This window comes from Sylvia atricapilla, chromosome 6 (genome assembly GCF_009819655.1).
Source record: "Sylvia atricapilla isolate bSylAtr1 chromosome 6, bSylAtr1.pri, whole genome shotgun sequence".
Taxonomy (NCBI): domain Eukaryota; kingdom Metazoa; phylum Chordata; class Aves; order Passeriformes; family Sylviidae; genus Sylvia; species Sylvia atricapilla.
This window is the reverse complement of record NC_089145.1, coordinates 32660136-32678999: the sequence shown is the minus strand read 5'-3', so window position 1 is coordinate 32678999 and position 18864 is coordinate 32660136. Positions and strand designations below refer to the sequence as shown.

Here is an 18864-nt window from a genome sequence, read left to right as displayed (position 1 = left end):
CCCTGGGAAGAGCAGCAGATGGCCAGCCTCGCACCTTCAAAAGAGAAGTAGCACAAATAGCAAGGATGTGGTTTTTCCTACGCTGTCCTACCAATGAGATGTCACCATAATGCAGAGAAGGTGCCAAGTCCTTGCCCAACTTTCCCTGCTGAGGCACAGCAGTTCTGCTACAGACAGGCAAGAGGGAGGAGGCTGTGAAAATGGCTCTTCTGCCCCAGAAACCAGGCTGTGGTCTCTGGTAAGAGAAGACAAAGTAATGTTTTGAATTTTATGCTGCTGCCTTACAGTAAGCTCTGTGCAACTGAGCTCTTCCCCTGTCAACAGTCACACTGTTGACAAGGCAGAGTTGTCTTCTCTGGCAAAGAGACAAGAAGAGTTGCTTTACACCTGTGTTTTACTTCTGCACATTGAAGGGCAGGATTGAGGCCTTAATTAATAACCAAAAGGTGAAAATTGACAAGTGCTTCTATTGGCACTAGTATCGAAAAACATATGGCCTCTTATTTTCTTACATATTAGGTCACATCATTTTAATTTCTATCCAAAAGTCCAGAAGCAAGTTATGTGGATTTCTGTACATATTTAAGTACCATACATTAAAAATAATATGCTGAAATAATGCTGTCAAAGTATGAGACCTATCTCACTGATGGAATATTCTTCTATAAAGAGCAGCTCTAAGCTTCCCTTAAACAGAATGAAGGAAAATCTAAAGATAATAATGAATAAGAAAGTAGCTCCTTCTGCCAGAGCCATCAAGTTAAATGGCTCTTTGTATTGTTCAAAATGTGTACAATATTGTGTTCTGTGGCAGAGGGTAAAGAGAGGAAACTTCCAGTGATGTTTTGATGAAACAACAAATAAAAATAATATTTTGACAGAGAGCTCATCCTATTAAAAAAAAGCATTTCTCTCATTTCTCTGACTCAAACAGAAATCTCTTTATTGAGGTTGCACATGGAGCCTCACAGTAATACTGAAAGGAAATGTGCCATTTGCAAGAGAACATACAGAATGACTGAAGACCCTAAGTGCTTGGCATCATTTGAGCTTAGTTCTAAATACCTATGATAGACATTTTTGGAATATGTTTCCTGAAAGTAACATCAAGGATTTATTTCAGCGGTAGCGTGTGCATGCTGATAGGTTGAATTGGTGCTTATATACCAATACGAGAAAGGATTAGCTTCTGTTAGTGTGCAAAGTTGGGGGGATGGTTATCTTTTATGCCAGTATTGGAATTTATTTGCCCTCCTGATGAAACGTTTACCTCACTCTGCCTCATCAATATTAACCTCACAGATCAACAGATCTTCATATCGACAGAATAGAGAAGTCAATACCACCTTATTATTATTTAATAAGTATTTCATTGTCAGTAACTGAGTGAGAACAAACATCTGTGCAGTATAATGGCATGCACTTTAATTTTGCAAGGTTACTGTCTTGAATGTTTGACAGAAGAAAGCCAACTCATAGTAAAAATCCCCCAGTAATATCAGTATATAAAATGACAACATGTTGAAGGACATTTAGATTGAACAAAACAGGGTTTTTTTTAGTTGCAGTTTTGATATACAAATGTTGGATGTGTTTTACTGTGGGTTCTGACTATGATTGATAGGAGATGCATCAATTTCAAGGTTTGTGAATTTAAGTAAATTGTTGTCAGTGGTATCACTTATTCTTTTTTGTAGTTTTTTTCAAATTATCTCCTTACAGAGAATAGAGTATTACAAATTGCGACAAGATATACATAAAGCATCAATTTAGCATGAATATCCACTTACAATAGTAAAAAGAAAATAGTTGTGATAAGAATGTGAGTACATCAGAGTTGTTCAGAAAACTCCAGAGTATTTAAAAAAAAAAAACATTGCTTATGGTTTTCCTTCTAAATAGTTTTTGCTGCTTCTGTTTGGAAAATACTTTGCTTCCCTTTCCTTTCAAAGGGAAAATATAATATTTATTTTTAAAAAATAGTAGTAGTACATGTTAAATGCTTCTTTTATCTTTGTCCTCAGAATGTAATTCCATTAATTATACATTAGAAAAAAATACTCTTATACATCAAGAAAAAAATAACCGAACTTGTATCAACTCTTTGCAACCTGAGGGGTGTTTACCCTTCTTTCCTTCATAGTAAAGCTTTACTTGACTAAAAAGCCTGAAAAGCTTTCATCAAAATTGTGCTTAGAGCATCATACAGCAAAGCTTGCTATGGATCCAATGCTTTCAGGAATTATTTGTGTCTGATTATAAACTAGTTTTTCCTAAGTTGCTTCTTATCTGATGATGTCTGACTCAGGATGTGGTGAAATGCACAGATACTTTTTATTATGTTTTCCAACACATGGTCATGACCCATTTCCATGTATAAGTGTGTTGTGTCTATGTATCTACACGGCTGTCTACATGCACAGAGCAATATATATGCTGTTTGTGTGGGGGTTTGGTTTTAGCATCAGATTCTATAAAAGAATAAAGATACTATCTTCATTTTACTGTTCACTAAAGGGACAACATGGAATGGGTTCTGTAAATCTAACTATACATGCTGCTGATTAAAAGCTGATGGTAACAATTAATATACAAGGGGACAGACTAGTTTTTCTTCTAACATTTTTTGAGAGAAAAAATGAAAATTAGACAGAAAAGACCATTTCCAGATGTGACCGTATAGGGCTTGATTTGAAGCACTTTTGTTATCTCCTTAATAATGCATATAAGAATGCTCATGTGAAATGTTTGTTAAAACTCCATCCTAGTAGATATTTGTGCTTATGAATTGATTCCTTATCCATATTTTATGGAGAAGTAGCTCAGCGCTGGATTACAGCACATTTTCCAAATTCCTTATTAAACTCTGCATATCTCTCTACTGTGCCTCCAGGCTTAAATTAAAAACAAACTTAAGAAAAATTTAAAGAGACAACATTCAGAAACTTATGTTTTTATAGAGCTTCTGAAAGTTCGTAATTATTTTTGTCCCTAATAGGCCTGCCTTTGAAATAATTTGATGGCTAGGTTTGTAAATTTGCTTGGAAAGATCTGGCATTCCATAGTCATTAAGGGGAGTATATATCACAAAAATAGTTTTGCATATAAATAATGGTATACAGGATTTGGCTTAAATTGTCTGCTTTCATTTGATTTTCTTTTTCTCTGAGATAATTTGGAGGGAAGCAGGAAGATCAAATTGAACACAATTTGGAAATGAAACTTGGATAATTGAGCTAAGTAGGTTGAACTTGCCAGGCACCTGTGACCTCTTCCTAGTGACACATCGTTTCAAACAGCTGAAACGCCTGCATCGAATTGCACAAAATAAATACAGCGAGTGGAGTTTCAGCCTGGACCCATGTCATCCCTTGTAGTCTGCTTCGGTTTTGTTGAAGATGGAGGGACTCGAGCACTGCTGCCTCGGGAAGGTGTTTGGCCACCGGGTGTGTTCAGGGAATTTGATGGAGGGGAGCAGGACAGGCACTTTGGGAGGGCCACCGTGCAGGGTGGTGGGGGAATAGAACAGCACTGTACCTGTAAGAGGGGAGAAATTGAAGCTTCACCAGTAAACGAGCTCACCCTTGATAAAGTCTCCTTTATACACCGCTGCAACTGAAAGTTTGCAATCGTCCCTGTGTGGGAACCTAATATTTTGCTGTTCATTTTGAAGGGATTATTCAAAACACCTTGGCAGCTGAACCCTCCCTGCTTTCAGGATAATTATTTCTAATCGTGATTGGCAATAATAGTAATTGCCATATTCAGCCAGCACCCAGCTGTAACGATTTTTCTTTATTATTATTATTTGGGTTAACAATCGCCACTGACAACAATGTCTCCCGACCCTCTTCTCCCTCCCTCAAATATCCAGAGAAGTGGGTAGCGATGCTCCGCAGCAGCCGTCGGGTGGGCCGCTTCCCGCGGGCTCTGTGGGGAGAGGGGCTGAGCAGAGGGTGGCTGTGCCGTGGCGGGGCCGGGGCCCTGCCGGGGGCTGCTGTGGAGGATCGGGGGCGACCCGGCCTGCCGCAGCCTTCCCCCAACACCGCCAGCCGGCCTCCCCCCGCTCCGACGGAGCAGGGGCTGCAGTCGCGGCCGTAACGAGCCTCTTAATAAACCTCCGGGTCGATGATGCATCGCTCGCTAGTGAATCTTCGCGGGTTTATTTATTTTAACTAAATCGCCCAAATGGATCGCAGCTCTGTGTTGACTCTGGCGAGAGGCGAGGCGGGGAGCCGGGGGGGCGGCGGAGCTGACAGGTCGCCCGGGGGTTTGCGGCGTTTCGTGCGTGCGGGGACTCTGCAACTGCCCGCCGCCCCCTCCGGGCGAGGCTCCTCCGCCACGGTGACCGCCCCCTCCCCTCCCTCCTCCTCCCCCCAGCTCGGCCGCCGGCGCCCTTGTAAGAACCGAGCGCGGGCACGGGCCGGAGCGGAGCGGGGCACCCCCGGCCAGCCCGCTCGGTCCGGCCGCCGGGGGCGGCGTGGGGGGCGAGGGAGGCAAAGGATGAGTGTTTCAAACAGGGGTAAAGGCCTGTTCGAGGCTTCCTCAAGTTGACGGTCACTAGAGAGAGGTGAAGGTTAGAGCCCTCCCCGCTGGCCCAGGGAGGCGAGAGGCTCCCGGTGGGAGCCCCATCCTGCCTCAGGGACAGCCAGGAAGGGAGAGGCCGGCCACCCCCTTGTGCAGCGGCAGAGCTAGCCCAGAGCTTCTCCTGTCCGCTGAACTTCACAGCGTTTCTCGTGTTTATTCACGCTCACAGCAGAGTCGAAGTCGGGCCGCGGCGATGAGGGAGGCTGGGGCCGTCCCCCGGGCCCGCAGCAGCGCTGGTGCCGCACGGCCGCCGCGCCCAGCGCGCCGGGAGCAGCCCTCGCCTGCCCAGTGCCCCCGGTCTTGGGTGCCTCGCAGGTAAACACAGCGAACTCGTCGGGGATAAAAGCAGCCTCTGCTTTTTAAAACCACACGCAGAAGTTACAGACCAGCGTCAGCAGCAGCGGTGTCACCGGCCTTGCCCGATGGGCGCCGTGCCTGCTCTTTGTCACCTCTGGGGCATCCTCGCAGCCTCAGCCCGGTCCCGGCGGACCACAGCCCTGTCGCTGAGGCCGCCGCGCTGCGCCGGGAGGGCCGCGGGCACGGCAGCGCTGCTGTCGGTGGGTGCCGGGCCACGGGGGAGGATGGGACGAGCAGCCCGGCACCACGCACCGCTGCCAGCCCCCCCTTCCTCCGGGAACGCTGCTCCCTGACGTGAGATGTTTGCTTAGGCTTTTGTTCAGTTAAAAATAGTTTCACGCAGCAGCTTACCTGCCGTGGGTGGCGACTGACCGTGGGCTGCGCCAATGAAGCGTTTTCTGGCAGAATCAATTATTTCCTTCGCCCTCGGATCTTTGATCTCCGTACGCAAATTAATTATAGTAGTATGCAGGAAACTGGCTCGCAGTCTTCTAAACACAGCATTTTGCTGCCTGAAACACATGAAAAGGGAAAGTTTCTTTGCAGTCTAGCAGTAGCAGAGCTACGTTACCAAGTCTAGATATTTCTTACTGTGACCCATTGAATTGTATGTACTCTCAAATATTATCTTCACTCCTGTAGCCTTTATTTATTTTATTTTATTTTATTTTATTTTATTTTATTCTGCCTTTGCATCTCATTCATGGCCGTTACGGTGTTGTACTTGCAATTGCATATTATCCTAGTAAAATAATTGCTTTATAGCAGATTACTTGCAGCAGACATTTATTCTTCTTCTCCTGGTTCTGTGGAGTTATTAGAAAGTAATGGGTGCCAAGACAATCAAGGGATATTTCCTAATTAAAGAGGAAAAATGGAACTGTCACCATTTTCCACTGTTGGTGAGCCAATTCACGTGCTCAGATCACACACACTTGTACATCACAAACACAGGCGTAGGTACTGTATGTCTGTAGTGCGTATGCACACACGCACACACACCCCTCTCACACAGTTAGTTCCTATTTCTTACAGAGGTTAAAGAATAACTTCAAATCGAAGACAAATGAATTGACAGGAAAATGTATCACTTTTTTTCCGCTTTAATTTCTTCCCACATTAAAATGAATCTCTGAGCCTTTAGCTAGGTGAGCAATTAACCACCCAGTGCCCACTGCCCTGTAACAATCACCCTGCTGTATAGTTTATGGGGCTGAAGTTTTTAAACAGCTCCATATCCTTATTTTACTATTGTGTACTTGTGTGATACGAAATCTCCCACACGTGCAGATCTATGGGATCTATACGGCCGATGTATAATTTTATAGTTTATCTTAGTCCAACTGCTCCTGGGTGACAAATCTGTCTGTCGCAGAGAGCACCGTCCTCATTTCAATACTATTTCGTTCTGGGAGCGCACACGGTAATTCTTTACATCGAAATTGCTTCCCCTCTGGTTCCTATATTTTAATTTAGTAAAGGACTGATTAGCTGTGGCTTTAAAAGGGCCAGGTCTGCGCTGGCTAACAGCGTCACCTCTCACCTCTCCGCAGCCCCGGGCTGGGGTCACTGCGGGGCCGCGGCGGGGGAGTTGGCAGCGCTGCTCCGGCTCCCGCTGCCGCCGCGCCTACCTGCGCGCCCCGCACCGCACCGCGCCGCGCAGCGCCCCTCGCCGCTGCCGAGCTGCCTCTGGGAGCAAATCCCCCGTCCCCCCCGAGGAAGGGGGAAGAGCAGCCCGCCCGCCTCTGCCTCTGGTACACCGCTGCTGGCGTGAATCACCGCGGAAACAACGGGAAGATGCAGCTCTGCTAGACGAAAATAATTGTTTGGTTTATTTTAATTCGCAACGACCTGGTTTAATGGCACCCTTTCCTCTGACTTCCAGGGAGGGGAGGAGGAGGAGGGCCCGCCGAGGTGCATCGTCCTCTTTAAAGGCTTCGTGTAAACTTCCACGTTTTGAAAAAATAACTTCAAAAACCTGTGTTTGATTGCATTCAGAGGTGTGCCCATCTCGCATCGATTGGTGGATCCATTGAAGGTGTAAAGATCCGTTGATAACATGCAGGTCGAGTGTCCCTAAATCAGCAGATTCTCCCTTCTCTGACAAATCCTGGAATTAGTTTAACGAGGGGAAAATATTCTTTTTCATCTGTAAAAATGTATTTCAAAGAGGGATAATATTCTACCAGGAGAGACTACAATAAAAATCAGAATCGCTTCTGGAAAGGTTTCGCTATGAGCAAATGTTTCGAGTATGTCGGATCCTCATGAAACGATACTATAGACTTTATTCTGACGATTACTGGAAAACACTCAATGCATACAAAATATGAGCAAGAAAGTGTCGAAATAATTTTTTTTTCCACCTATGAACAGTGAAAGGTGAAAGTACATTTTAAATACTTTTGGTCTTTATCAAACGATAGATGCAGATAAAGACAAATACCGAATATTCGGGAAACTACAAATAATTCTAAGAAGTTACCTTTTCTTTTTTTTTTTTTTTTTTTTTTTTTTTTTTTTTTTTTTTTTTTGTGTGTGTGTGTGTGTGTGTGTGTGTGTGTGTGCAGCCGTGCATTTACAGAACTGGTGCGGAGTCATCACTTTGTTTATTTTTCTAACGTCTACCCAAATTCCAGCAATCCGCAGAGCAGCAACAGCTTTTTCCATGTGTTTATCATCGAGGTTGCAACAGGATTCGCTTCAATTGTTCTGCCTTTCTTGTGTTTTCCTTTCTTCCCTTTTCTGCCTTTCCCAGATACACTCGCTTTTGTTGCAAAAATAAACAGCAGAGTTTTTAACAGCAATTTGAGATGATAATGGTTACTGATCCCATTCTTTCCATCATAATCTTCAAGTGGTTCAAGATTAATGATAGGAGGTGTTTAGCAAGGAGTGTGGGTTTTCTTCTCCAAAGACCATCGCTATGATAATTTACTTAAGATGTTGACAAGACTGTCAGTAAGGCTAATTTTTTATTAAGCTGCGCTGTAGCAACTGTAGTAAGCATTTGTTGTTATTTAAGCACATTGTATTTTTGAATGCCCGACTATAAATATTGTTATTTGGTCTCTGCCTGATGGATTTGCAACAGAGATGATTCCCCTTGCCTTTGTTTCAAGAAAGGTATCTTCTGGTATTCTGATAAATATTCTCTTCCACCTCACCCCCCCGCCCCCATCCCCTTTCACGCACATTTTTTAAAAGAAAATAAAATTGAGCAACCACTGTCTCGGTCCAGCAATGTCTTCTGCACAGCATTGTTTTGGCCGGATTCTATCTAGGCACATCCCTGAACCAACGGGACAAAATGCAGGTTTGAGTGCTGGGTTTCTGTGATTGTTTGATTTATTTATTTTTAATCGGGCAAAAGAACCTTTTAAACAGTAAATATGTAACTATAGTACCCCAGGGTACGAAGAGGCTGGGGTGCCTCCTTAAGCGAGGGCAGTTTAGGATGTATTGTCGGCTGCCGAGCGGAGTTCTGCCTTGTCCGACCCCCGCCTCCCCACGGCAGGCCGGACCCCGCGGCGGGCGGCCGCAGCGCTCTCCCCGCCGGCCCGGGCTGTCCGCACCCTGGCCACCTCCCTGCTCCTCCCGGGGACAGAGCCCCTCGGCGGAACCCGTCCGGGGAGAGGGCTCGGTGTGGCCACGGCGGGGTGCCACGCGTGGGTGCGCGCAGGGAGGCGGAGGAGGGCTCGAAGCAGCCCGCCGGATCAGAGAGGAAAAGTCTGGGGTGAAATCCTAACAGACGGGTCAATTTTACCCTACTGTTTTCCTTTCAAAAAACGTGAAGCCGTGGCCTTACCGAGAAATCACGGGGGCCCTGTGACCCCCGTTGGGCAGTGCTTTACTGCCTTTTCCCCCCCGCGCCCGAGGCCAGGCGCACAGGGGGGCCACGCGGGCAGCCAAATTCGGGTGGCGGCCCCCGAGCACCCCCACGCTGCCGCTGGGCCCGGGGGCGCACAGGGGCGCGCAGGGGAAACGGCGGGGGCTACAAAAGTACGTGCCTCCTCCTCACCGGCCGCCCCTCTCTGCTACCGGCAGCTCTGCGCTCGCACAGAAAGGAAAAGGGCAGCCTCGTAAACAGTTTATGTTACGATCTTCCCCGGCTGGAATGGAGCCGCGGGGCAAGGAGCACCCTCTCTCCGCCTGCGCGGCCCCTGCGCCGCGCGTTCCTCGTCCCGGCGCGCAGGGAAGCGCGCAGCGCGGGCGGAGCGCGCCTCCGCGGAGGCGCCGGGCGCGGGCAGCAGGGGGCGCTCCGAGGTTGTGCCTGGGAGAGCCCGGGCCGCCGCGCCGCGCGTCCGCACACGGACACGGACCCACGGACACACATGGGACACACGGACACGCACGGGACACACGGACACGCTTGGGACACGCATGGGACGCACGGACATGCCCATGGGGCACGCGCGGACATGGGGCGCGCACACGTGTACACGCACACACGTACTCATGGCACACACACACACACACACGTGGAGACACGCACACGCGTGTACCCGCACACACACGGGCACAGCCAGGTGTGCGCGGTGCTGGGCGCACCTCGCCGGTGTCCCGTTGCCGCTCTCCGTGCGGGTACGTCCGCGTACCGTACATTACGCAACTTATTAAACACGACGATGAATTGTCAACATTTTGTTCGCATGTTAGTTCCGCTGATCCGGGCAGGATTTATTTTCAGGTCTCGGGTCTCGGAGCTATAATGCGTGATTTCTTTGCCTTAAATAAAATTGGTCAAATGTTGACAACCTTTAAGCCAATCTAACACTCAAGATTACTGATGGGAAACTAATGAGAAAATATCAGATCGTCCGGCCTGGGGGCTCCTAATTAAATCTTAGCTGATTGAAAAATAAAAGCGGGTTCGGGGGCGTGGGGGAGGAGGGAAGAAGCTCCGGGCTGAACTTTAGCTCTCATTTTACGTGATATTTCCCCAGCCCATCTCTCCCTCTGCGCTTTCCCCCTCCCTCCCGCTCTAAAAACTCTAATATTATTTCGCTGGTTATTTCGAGAGATCCGAATGCGGCTATCATTCCTTGCCCGGTAAACATTAAGGCCTTTAAGCAACGTGATTTAACTAATTAGAAAATTTACATCATTAATTCTCAGGGAGAGAAAAAAGGAGAAACAAATCTGTCAGTCATTTTAAAGGAGACAGGCCCTATTGAAGTGTGAAGAAATCGGCTCTAATTCAAAAAGGCAATCGGGCAGAAAAAGCCCTCAACATTACCCTGCTAGTTATTAATCAGAAGGGGCTTCCCCCTCTTTCCTTCCCTGTAATGGCAAGAGCTGAAGCACATCGTTAGTTTCTCCTAAAGCTACCGCACAGTTTCCATTCAGCTTTTTTGCCACTCGTCCATGTCCCATATTAATAGCGAGTATTTGTCCATTCAAGGCTCATAGATTTGAAAATGTTTCCGAATTGGAGAGCCGCAGCCGCAGTGGGGGAAAAAATAGTATTAAAAATAATAAAATAAAATAAAATAAAATAAAATAAAATAAAATAAAATAAAATAAAATAAAATAATAAATAAGCCCCCGACCTCCTCACTTCCACTTTAGCCAAATACATGTGCTGCCCCGTTCCCCCAATTAACGGGAGGTCCTAAAGCAAACCTTCTTGGTGAGAACCCGGCTATGGCTTTGTTTTTCTTCCCTGCCCTATATATCTAAACACAGACACAAGGCTGAGAGTGGAAAGGATCCGTCGTGGTCCCTCTCGGTTTTTTTGTGGGTTCGGTAGTTTTTTTTGTTTGGGTGGGGGTTTTTTGGTTGTTTGTTGGTTTGTTTTGTTTTGGTTGTGGTCTTTTTTTTCTTTTTTGGGGGGGTGGGGTGGGGGGGGGGAGGGATGGTTTCTCTTTCTTTTCTTTTCTCTTTCTTTTCTTCCCTAGTGACCGGCTGTGTTTAGTGCCACGCACCAGGCTCAAGCAGAACAATATAAACTTGGGTGAAAATCGGAGCGATCGGGTTACTGATGCCGGGTCCTTCACCAAGTGGCGCGGGACGCTGCTGGCCAGCGCGGCGAGCGGGAGGTCGAGCTGGCGGCCCCGCTTTGGGCAGCGCAGCTGGGATGGCGGCACAGGGAGCTCGGCGGGTGCGGGGAGAAATGGAGCAGCTTGGTCCAAACCACAGAGAGGGTTACATCTTTCTCTCGCTTTCTCGTCTCCTCTTTCAAACGCTCTCTCTAATCCTCCCCTTCCAACTGTTCACAGTGGACTATAGTATAAATAATAAATACATCCTACTCTGCGTTTTCTCTCTCCCAATCTCGAAGAATCTGACAGTCGCTTTAATCAAAGGAGTTTGCACTGGTTCTAAAGGAGTTTGCATTGGTTCTTCATGGAGGTAATTTAAGGAATTTTAAACACGCTTTGGACAAAACCAGGCGATAGGGGCCTATTTCTGATCTCACGGCCCGGGGACGATCTCTCCTGCGGCTCGGGGAATTAACCCCGTGTAAACGTGTTCAAGATCAGCCTCCTGGTGGGGATTTTACTTGACAGTAGCCTGTGAAGAAACAGGCTTTCCTTTTGGCCAAGGGAAAAAAAAAAAAAAAAAAAAAAGTCTCTGCCAGCCCTATTCCGACTTCCATTCATTTACGTCGCAGGGCTAACTTGCAGTCATCTCTGTAAGGCAGATGCCCACAGAAATGTAAGGTCTCCGGCAGGACCGGCCACGCTCCTCTCCTAGCGCTAGGTCTGCTGACAGGGAGCCCTCGCACAGCCCGTAGGGTGGAGCCGGCCGGGCGGGCAGCCCGCTGTCCCCCAGGGGAGCATCCCCCGCTCAGCACCCCCGGCCCCTCCGAGACGGGGAGCGACCTGGCAAAACACGTGCTCCGAAAGTGAAGCGTTTTCTCCGTTCCCAGCAAAACCAGCTGAAAACCCGCCCTTGCGCCCGCTGGGAGAGCGGTAAGGCAGAGCTCCCTGCCACAGCGACAGGAGCTGATGGCAGTACGAAATGGAGAGGGGAGGGCAGAAGGAAGAGCCTGCGCTCCCCCGCCCCTTTGCACCAGTTTGTCTTGCAGTTATTCAAAATGATTGAGTTTTCTGAAGAAGGCCCTTTAGAGGGAAAACAAAACCAGCAACAACCTCTTCCGCCAAAACCAACATGAGTATCAACCTGTCCACCGGCAGGGCTTCGGAGCTTAGAGGCATTACAGTAAAATTTACGGCGTCCTTAACAACTCCCAATAAAAGCATTAAAATTCTCTTTAATTGAGAAAACATTGATTTTTAACTCTGGAAAGAACGAACCCGTAATTTAATTGCAAGCTTTCACCGACAGAGCAGCATCTCAGGGAGGCCACATTCCATCTTTAATAGAGCCACTTTATGAAGTGATAAAACCGAAGAAAACCTGACAAACAGAGACAGTTGAAATTGCACAAGAAAAGTTATTTGCCTTCCCTTTCCCTCTTTGCAGCTCCAAACTATCCCGCTCTTCCCTCCCCCTCCAATCCCCGCCCTCCGATCACAAAACACAACTGTAAAAGCAAAGGATTTAGGGTCTAGGGAAGAAGCAGTAGTTAATATTTTAAATAACGATTTGCTTTTACTAGGCACGGGGTGATGCCAAGAGGTTTAAGGGAACATTTTTCACAAAATGGTAGCCTCTTCTGAAAAGGAAACTAATCGGATAAAACTTCCTTGCTTTTCCTTGTTCGTTTCAAAAATAATTGCTAAAGGGAAGGAAAGGGAAACCCCACCCTCCCTTTCTATCTTATTTCTGTATCGGTTTTTGGTATTATAGAAGAGTAAAGAAGTTTTTGTTTGGTGGTTTTTCATTGATCAGTCACTCTGAGCTAATGTAATTATCCTCATCAATAGAAGGCTGCAGAGAGAATCATTATGTGGGTGACATTGATAAATGATCACCCAAGAGCTGCCTTTTCTCTTGGGCACCCCCACATATGACCCTCCCACATACACAAGGTAGCCATAGAAACACCTTGAGATCCTCAAACACTGCTGCAAATGGGAGAAGGCAGAGAAAGCGAGAGAAATTCAACTTCACACACTTTGTGTCCCTGCTGAAGCCTCCTTCCCACTGCACGCAGCCACCGAGCCGGGCTCCGCTGTCCTGCCCCGTGGGCGAGCAGCTCGGTCCCGGCCCCGCGCCCTCTCAGGGCACCATATCCAGCATTGGGGGGAGGGGGTGTCTTGTGGAGCTTGCTTCTGGGCTTTTTAATTTTTTTTTTCTTCCTTTCTTTCCCTGGAATAGTTAAGTAATGAGGTTGCACGCACCATACGTATTGTACACGCATTGCGGAACCCCCTAGTTTTGATGGCGCTCTTGGAGACGCGCACCAAAGATGTTCACCCCATCCCAGTAATGCGGCTCCAAAAAATGGTTAAACACTAACTATTAGCAGCGATTTTTTAGTCACAGGCCTATACAAAGAAGATTCTGTATTTCTTACTAAGGCTAAGGTTTTTTTTCCCAGCCACAGACCCTCCTCTTTTTTTGTAAGCAAATTCAAAAATATTGAGAGCAGTAATTGATTCATAATGATCCGTAAATCGATGCAAGGAATGGGGTGAAGGTGGTGTTTTGTTTTTTTTTTTTTCTTTTTTTATTCCTAAAGCTGCAAGTAAAGTAGCTTTGACACCGTGTGGGGATGAAGGGGAGGAGTTGTTTAGCCGTGCGGGGTCATCCATCATCACTGTCGCAGAGACTCTGCCCAGAGGAGCAACCTCCCTTCTGTCTGTCTTTTTCTCGCCATTAAAACTATTAATATTAAAATTTGCCTGCAAACCTTGCCCCCACCCGCCCCTCCTTCCATTCGGTCCTGCTCAGCCCGCAGCGGCTGGACTGCCCGGCCCGGAGCTGGCTCGCTCCCGCGTAAAGCCAGCGGGGTTCATTTTTCCCCAAGTGCTGTTAGGAGAGTTAAAAGGCCGGCCCCGTTTCCTCTCGGCTGAACCCAGGGATGTGGTAGGGGAGATGTGTGGGGCGCAGCCATCCCTCCGCGCAGCGGAGCCCTCTCCTGCGTCTCCTCGCAGCGCGGGGGGACGCGGTCGTGTCTGGGGAAAAGATTCGGGCGTTTTCCGGGCTCCAAGGGTGTTTTTTTTTTTTTTTTTTTTTTTTTTTTTTTTTTTTTTTTTTTTTTTTTTTTTTTTTCCCCACAGCACACGCATCAGACGTATAGTGGGGCTAGTAGCTCCGCATCGACCCCCGCAAAGGCGGCGCCAGCAGACCCTCACTCCCTTCGGGAAGCCTGGAGAGCCGCTGGAGCGATGAGCAAAACCTACAAGGGAGAGCGGGTCCAGCCCGTGTCCCCGCCGCACCCCTTCCCCTGCCCGGCCCCGGCCCCAGCCCCAGCCCCTCCCGGCCCGCCCCCCCCGGCCCTCGCAAACCTGGTCTGGGGCAATTTTCTCTCCCTCGCTCTCTCTGCGGCTATGAGTGAAAGGTGGGGAGCGCCCGGCTCGCCCGGCATCTCCTCTTCGGCCCTGCGGTGCCCGCTCTCCGCCACGGGCAGGGCTCGGGCGGCAGCGCTGCCGGAGGTGCGCTCCCCTCCTCTCTTCGCCTTAAAGGCAGCAAAATCTGGAAGAAAAATCCCTCGTTTATGGTGATTACTCCATACGCAACTCCCAACGCAGACCCGCTGGGCGAAATGGAAATTTGGGATTATAAACATGTGTGTATGTAAACAAAAGGTGTTTCTTCTGTTACCCTTCGTTTCCCACAGCATAAGCAATTTTTATTCAGACTCGAGTATTTTCTTTAACACTATACCGCTGTCAAAACATTATTCCCGTTTTGTTTGCTTTTGACAGCTGAGCAGTTCTTAAAAATACCAAAATCGGAACCTTCCATGCTAAACAGAAAATCTCAGGCGGAGAAATCTCTACATAATATTGTACCTTGGATTCAGCAAGACACCTCACGGAAAGCACAGCCCAAAAGGGGGAGAAAACCAGAAAGAAAATAAAAAAACAACACAGCAATGCACATATTTAGTTCATTATAAAAACAAATATCTACTGCGGCTACATTCTTCTCTGTCCTACCAACGTGATTTCTGACATTTCTCCTCAAATTCTACAGAAAAGATCTGCAAGGAAATAAAGTGCTGTTTAAAAAAAAAAAAAGCCTCCCCTTTAAAGTGCTAACACAAATAATCTTGCCTTCTTAAATTCTGCATCCACAAAAATTAGAGAATTTGGAAATGGGCACCCGGGCTGTGGTCTTCTTACGCGACTGAAGGGTCGATGTGATTTTAACCAGGACAGAGAGCATCAAAGCCGAGCAGGGAATTATAATCAAAATTTCATATGAAAGCCTTATAAGAGACGCCCACAGAGCAGGACCCGATTGCTAAATAAATCCTCACATCCATTCTACTGGCATCCTCCCTTCTGTTGCCAGCAGCGTGGGTCCACTTACTCAGCTCAGAAATTAAACATTAACTATGAGGCTGAGCCTCTTTCCACATTCCAAGGGTAAAAGTTGTCACTCAAAGTTTTTAAAAACACCCTGGCCAGTTGGAACGATGAGAAGGAAGGAGGAGAAGGGTTACAAATTTGCAGATGTTGAAGCTGGAATTTTTTGTTTCCTAGAAAGTTTAGTTAATTTCAAGTCCTTTCCCACTCCCCTCCTCCCAGGAATAAAGGCAGAGCTTTCCCCTGCTCTTTGGGCCCCATCCCGCCCTTGCCGACTTAACAGTGCCACTGAGGAAGGTGAGAGGCTGCTTTTTATAACATTGTCTATTGCTCTTCCTAGTTCAAACTCTCCTTTAGTTGCTTCAAAATGCCGGAAGCTTTTATTTAAGAAAAAACAAACCTTTAACCACGATTCTACTCCAGCTACTTGTATACAAAATGTCAAATCAACATTTTCTGTCATTTAGCTGATGTGGTTTTTTTGTTTCTTTTTTTTTTTTTTTTTTTTTTTTTTTTTGGTTGTTGTTGTTGTGGGTTTTTTGTTTGTTTGGTTGGTTTTTTTCTGAAAACAGCTGAAGACAACAAAAGGAGTAAAACATCTCAAAAGCCAGCTTATGCAATTCTAACACAGGAAAAATTCCCATTGGAGTGAAAGCTTCTTTTCTCCTCCTAAAACTTCTAAACCTACTCCTACAATAAAGCCATTCTTTGCCTCTGAGCTAAATACCTGCAGTTAAGGTCTGCTGTGGTCATGGATGTACACACACATACATGTACACACACGGCATTAGTCATCTCGTGTCTCAGCCTTCACAACTCAAGCTCAGCTTCTACTGAGTTATTAGCAGGTAGTACAAGTATTTCAGACCTCTGAAATGCAAGCTGGTGAGACAATATTTCAATCTTTGCTTAATCTGGCAAAAAAACTAGTATCAGTAATCAGCAGAAAAATATAACCTCAGATAGTCTTTCATTCAATTATTCCATTAATGTGATGACAAGCTTGTTTCTGATTTTTCCAGCCTTTCTTCTCAATGCTGATAAAAAATAAGTTTGAGACATCTCTCAAGATAACCTCAGACTCTCCTAAACATGATTAAAAACACAAAAGCCTAGCAAAAAATCAAAAATGAAATATTTATTACCGCATTTTGTGACTTAACACCTTTTTTTTTCTTTTTAAAACATAACGTCACAGTCCTCATACAAGTATTTTAATGTAAATTTTGACAAAGCTTAAAGGTAACAGCATTTTCTTCTAGTGAGGAACACGTGCTGAGAAAGGAAGAATTCATGGACATACAATACCAATTCCACAGCAGATCTGATACTAGCAAAAACATTCTTTTTTTTTTTTTCAATTGAGGTAAACACATAGAATATCTAACATGAAACAATTAATAGACCGAACTCTGTACGAAGTTTGTTACAGTATTCTCTTGCTTTTTTTCCCCAAGCTTTGAGTTCATGATAAAGTCCTAGGTTTGGTGCAAAGACCGTTAGTAACTTCTTTCATTGAGGAAAGCTGCCCAACTTTTAGTTTTGTTTTGTCCAAAGCCAAGGCTCAGAACTACTGGAAGAAGCTTCTGCTCTGTCTGTTCTGTCTTTCTGTCTTTTAAATCTTCACCTGCAAGCTCTTTGAAGAAGAGTCCAAAAAAAAATAGATTGGGAGGAATGGGGAGAGACTTAATGAAGCACAAACTATAAAGATCTGTTTGAAACTAAAGGACACATTTTATGAAGGAATAAAATGAGGGAATGACAAGGCCTTCTTGGAACAGTCTTCTGAGTGATGAGAGACCCAGCAAGACTTTTCATCTTCATCTCCAGAGTAGTTCTTTTCTCACTGGCCAAAACAGGTCTTTCATGGATAGTGACTTCACTGCTGAACCAAAACAGTCATTCTTTTGGGAACAACACACATAGTGTGGAAAACAAGGATTTTTTTTCTTCTAAAACTATTTGAGGCAACGTAACGGAGTGATCAACAGAAATGTACAAGTTAACTTAGTTCCTATGTTTATACTACAGTAGTTATAACTCTTGGAGTCTTTTTTTTTCCAGAGGATCTGTACATGGACATATTCATTTCAGTGAGCCCATGATTTCACATTTGTGTTCTTGTTTCATTGGTCCTCTGTTGTTGATGAAAAATGACAAAAAGTAAAAAATAATCACAGCTGTCTGGAATTTCGTATTAAGTGTCAACATCTGGTCAAAGTTCAAAAGTCTTAAAATAGTTTCTGTTTGTTTTTGTTTTGTTTTTCCCTTGAGTTCCCTTATACTATTGGGCATGAATGTCCATAACCTGTCCACCAACACTGGGGTCTACAGAATTTAACATTGTGGGGCTCTGTGCTGACATGGTCATTCCAGGGTGGGTAGGGGGTCCTCCGTGCATCATCATGGCTGGGTGGTGGGGGTGACTTGGCAAATATGAATGGATTTGGGGTCCATGTCTTAATTGAGTTGGGTGTGGGGTCATCTGGGGAGGAGTGTAACTTGGCTGTGCCATACTCATACCCATTGGACCACCCTGAGATACGTAGTCCCCTGGCATGCCTTGCAAACCTAGACAAAAAGGGGAAAAAAAGCAGGTCAGATTCCTCAACATTTTTACAATTTACCCATCTAAAATGAACAGGAAAAACAACAGACACTGCAAATCTTCCATCTAAAATTAGCTGCAGATTCTTGCCAATGTTTGCAGACATTCAAATTCTAGTTTGCATTTAATTTGATCATTCAGCAGGATAATGCACATAACAGAACTAAATATTGAGCACAACTGAGTATCACAAAATATAAGTGTACTTTAAAAAAAACCTAGTGGGTGAATTCCTACAATAAATTTTACAAAGACACTGGCTATATGCAAAGACTTGTCAATTGAGAGTAAATATATGATTTGCTTCTCTTTGGTATTTTAAAAATGTAAAAGGCTATATCCTGTCTGAGTTTGCTAAGCAGTATCAATGCAAATTCCACACACAGATCAATGGACCCAACTGCATAAATGAACAAAACTGAGATACCAACAAAAGTACTGATCTTTGAAGTGCTAAGCAACTCCTGAAAGATGCTGAATGCTTTCAACACTCAGTTAAGTCAATGGGGTATGCTGCTGCTCAGTACCTTAAAGGTTTAGTCCTAAAAGTACATGTCGTGTTTTTCTCCTAGAACAAATCTTAAAATCCTATTATATCATTACGGGCCAAATCCTGCTGCCTTATTCACAAGGCCCATTGAAGTCAGTGGGACTATTCACATGAGTAAGGAAAGCAGGATTTGGCCCTGTGCCTGCAGTCTCTCAAAGAATACTGTTAAACAGAAGATTATGGACAATGGGCCCCTTATCCTTTCCTGCAGAAAACCCAAGAAGAGAAGAAAATTTACAAGAGAAACTCCATATTGCCCACAATGAGTGGGAACTAAAACAGCACCTCCACCAAGAGACAGTTATACAGCCAACAAAGGGGGGGATAAGTAATGAAACCCTATTGCAGCATCCCCCTTCCGACACCTGCATCTG

General features: G+C 45.8%; 2 protein-coding genes across 2 annotated transcripts in view; both read right to left on the bottom strand.

Moving 5' to 3' along the window:
* Positions 1-267: 267 nt before the first annotated feature.
* Positions 268-15789, bottom strand: LOC136362686 (uncharacterized). Its single transcript, XM_066321437.1, has 3 exons — positions 14307-15789; positions 5296-5456; positions 268-3537 (listed from the first exon to the last, which is right to left on the bottom strand). Exons 1-3 carry the CDS (start codon positions 14639-14641, stop codon positions 3365-3367), a joined length of 669 nt encoding a protein of 222 aa, XP_066177534.1. The 5' UTR covers positions 14642-15789; the 3' UTR covers positions 268-3364.
* A 2025-nt stretch (positions 15790-17814) lies between these two features.
* Positions 17815-18864, bottom strand: part of MEIS2 (Meis homeobox 2) — a 171972-nt gene continuing 170922 nt past the window's right edge. The window contains 1 exon segment of the mRNA XM_066321436.1: positions 17815-17903. The gene's annotated coding sequence lies outside the window, so the exon portion shown is untranslated.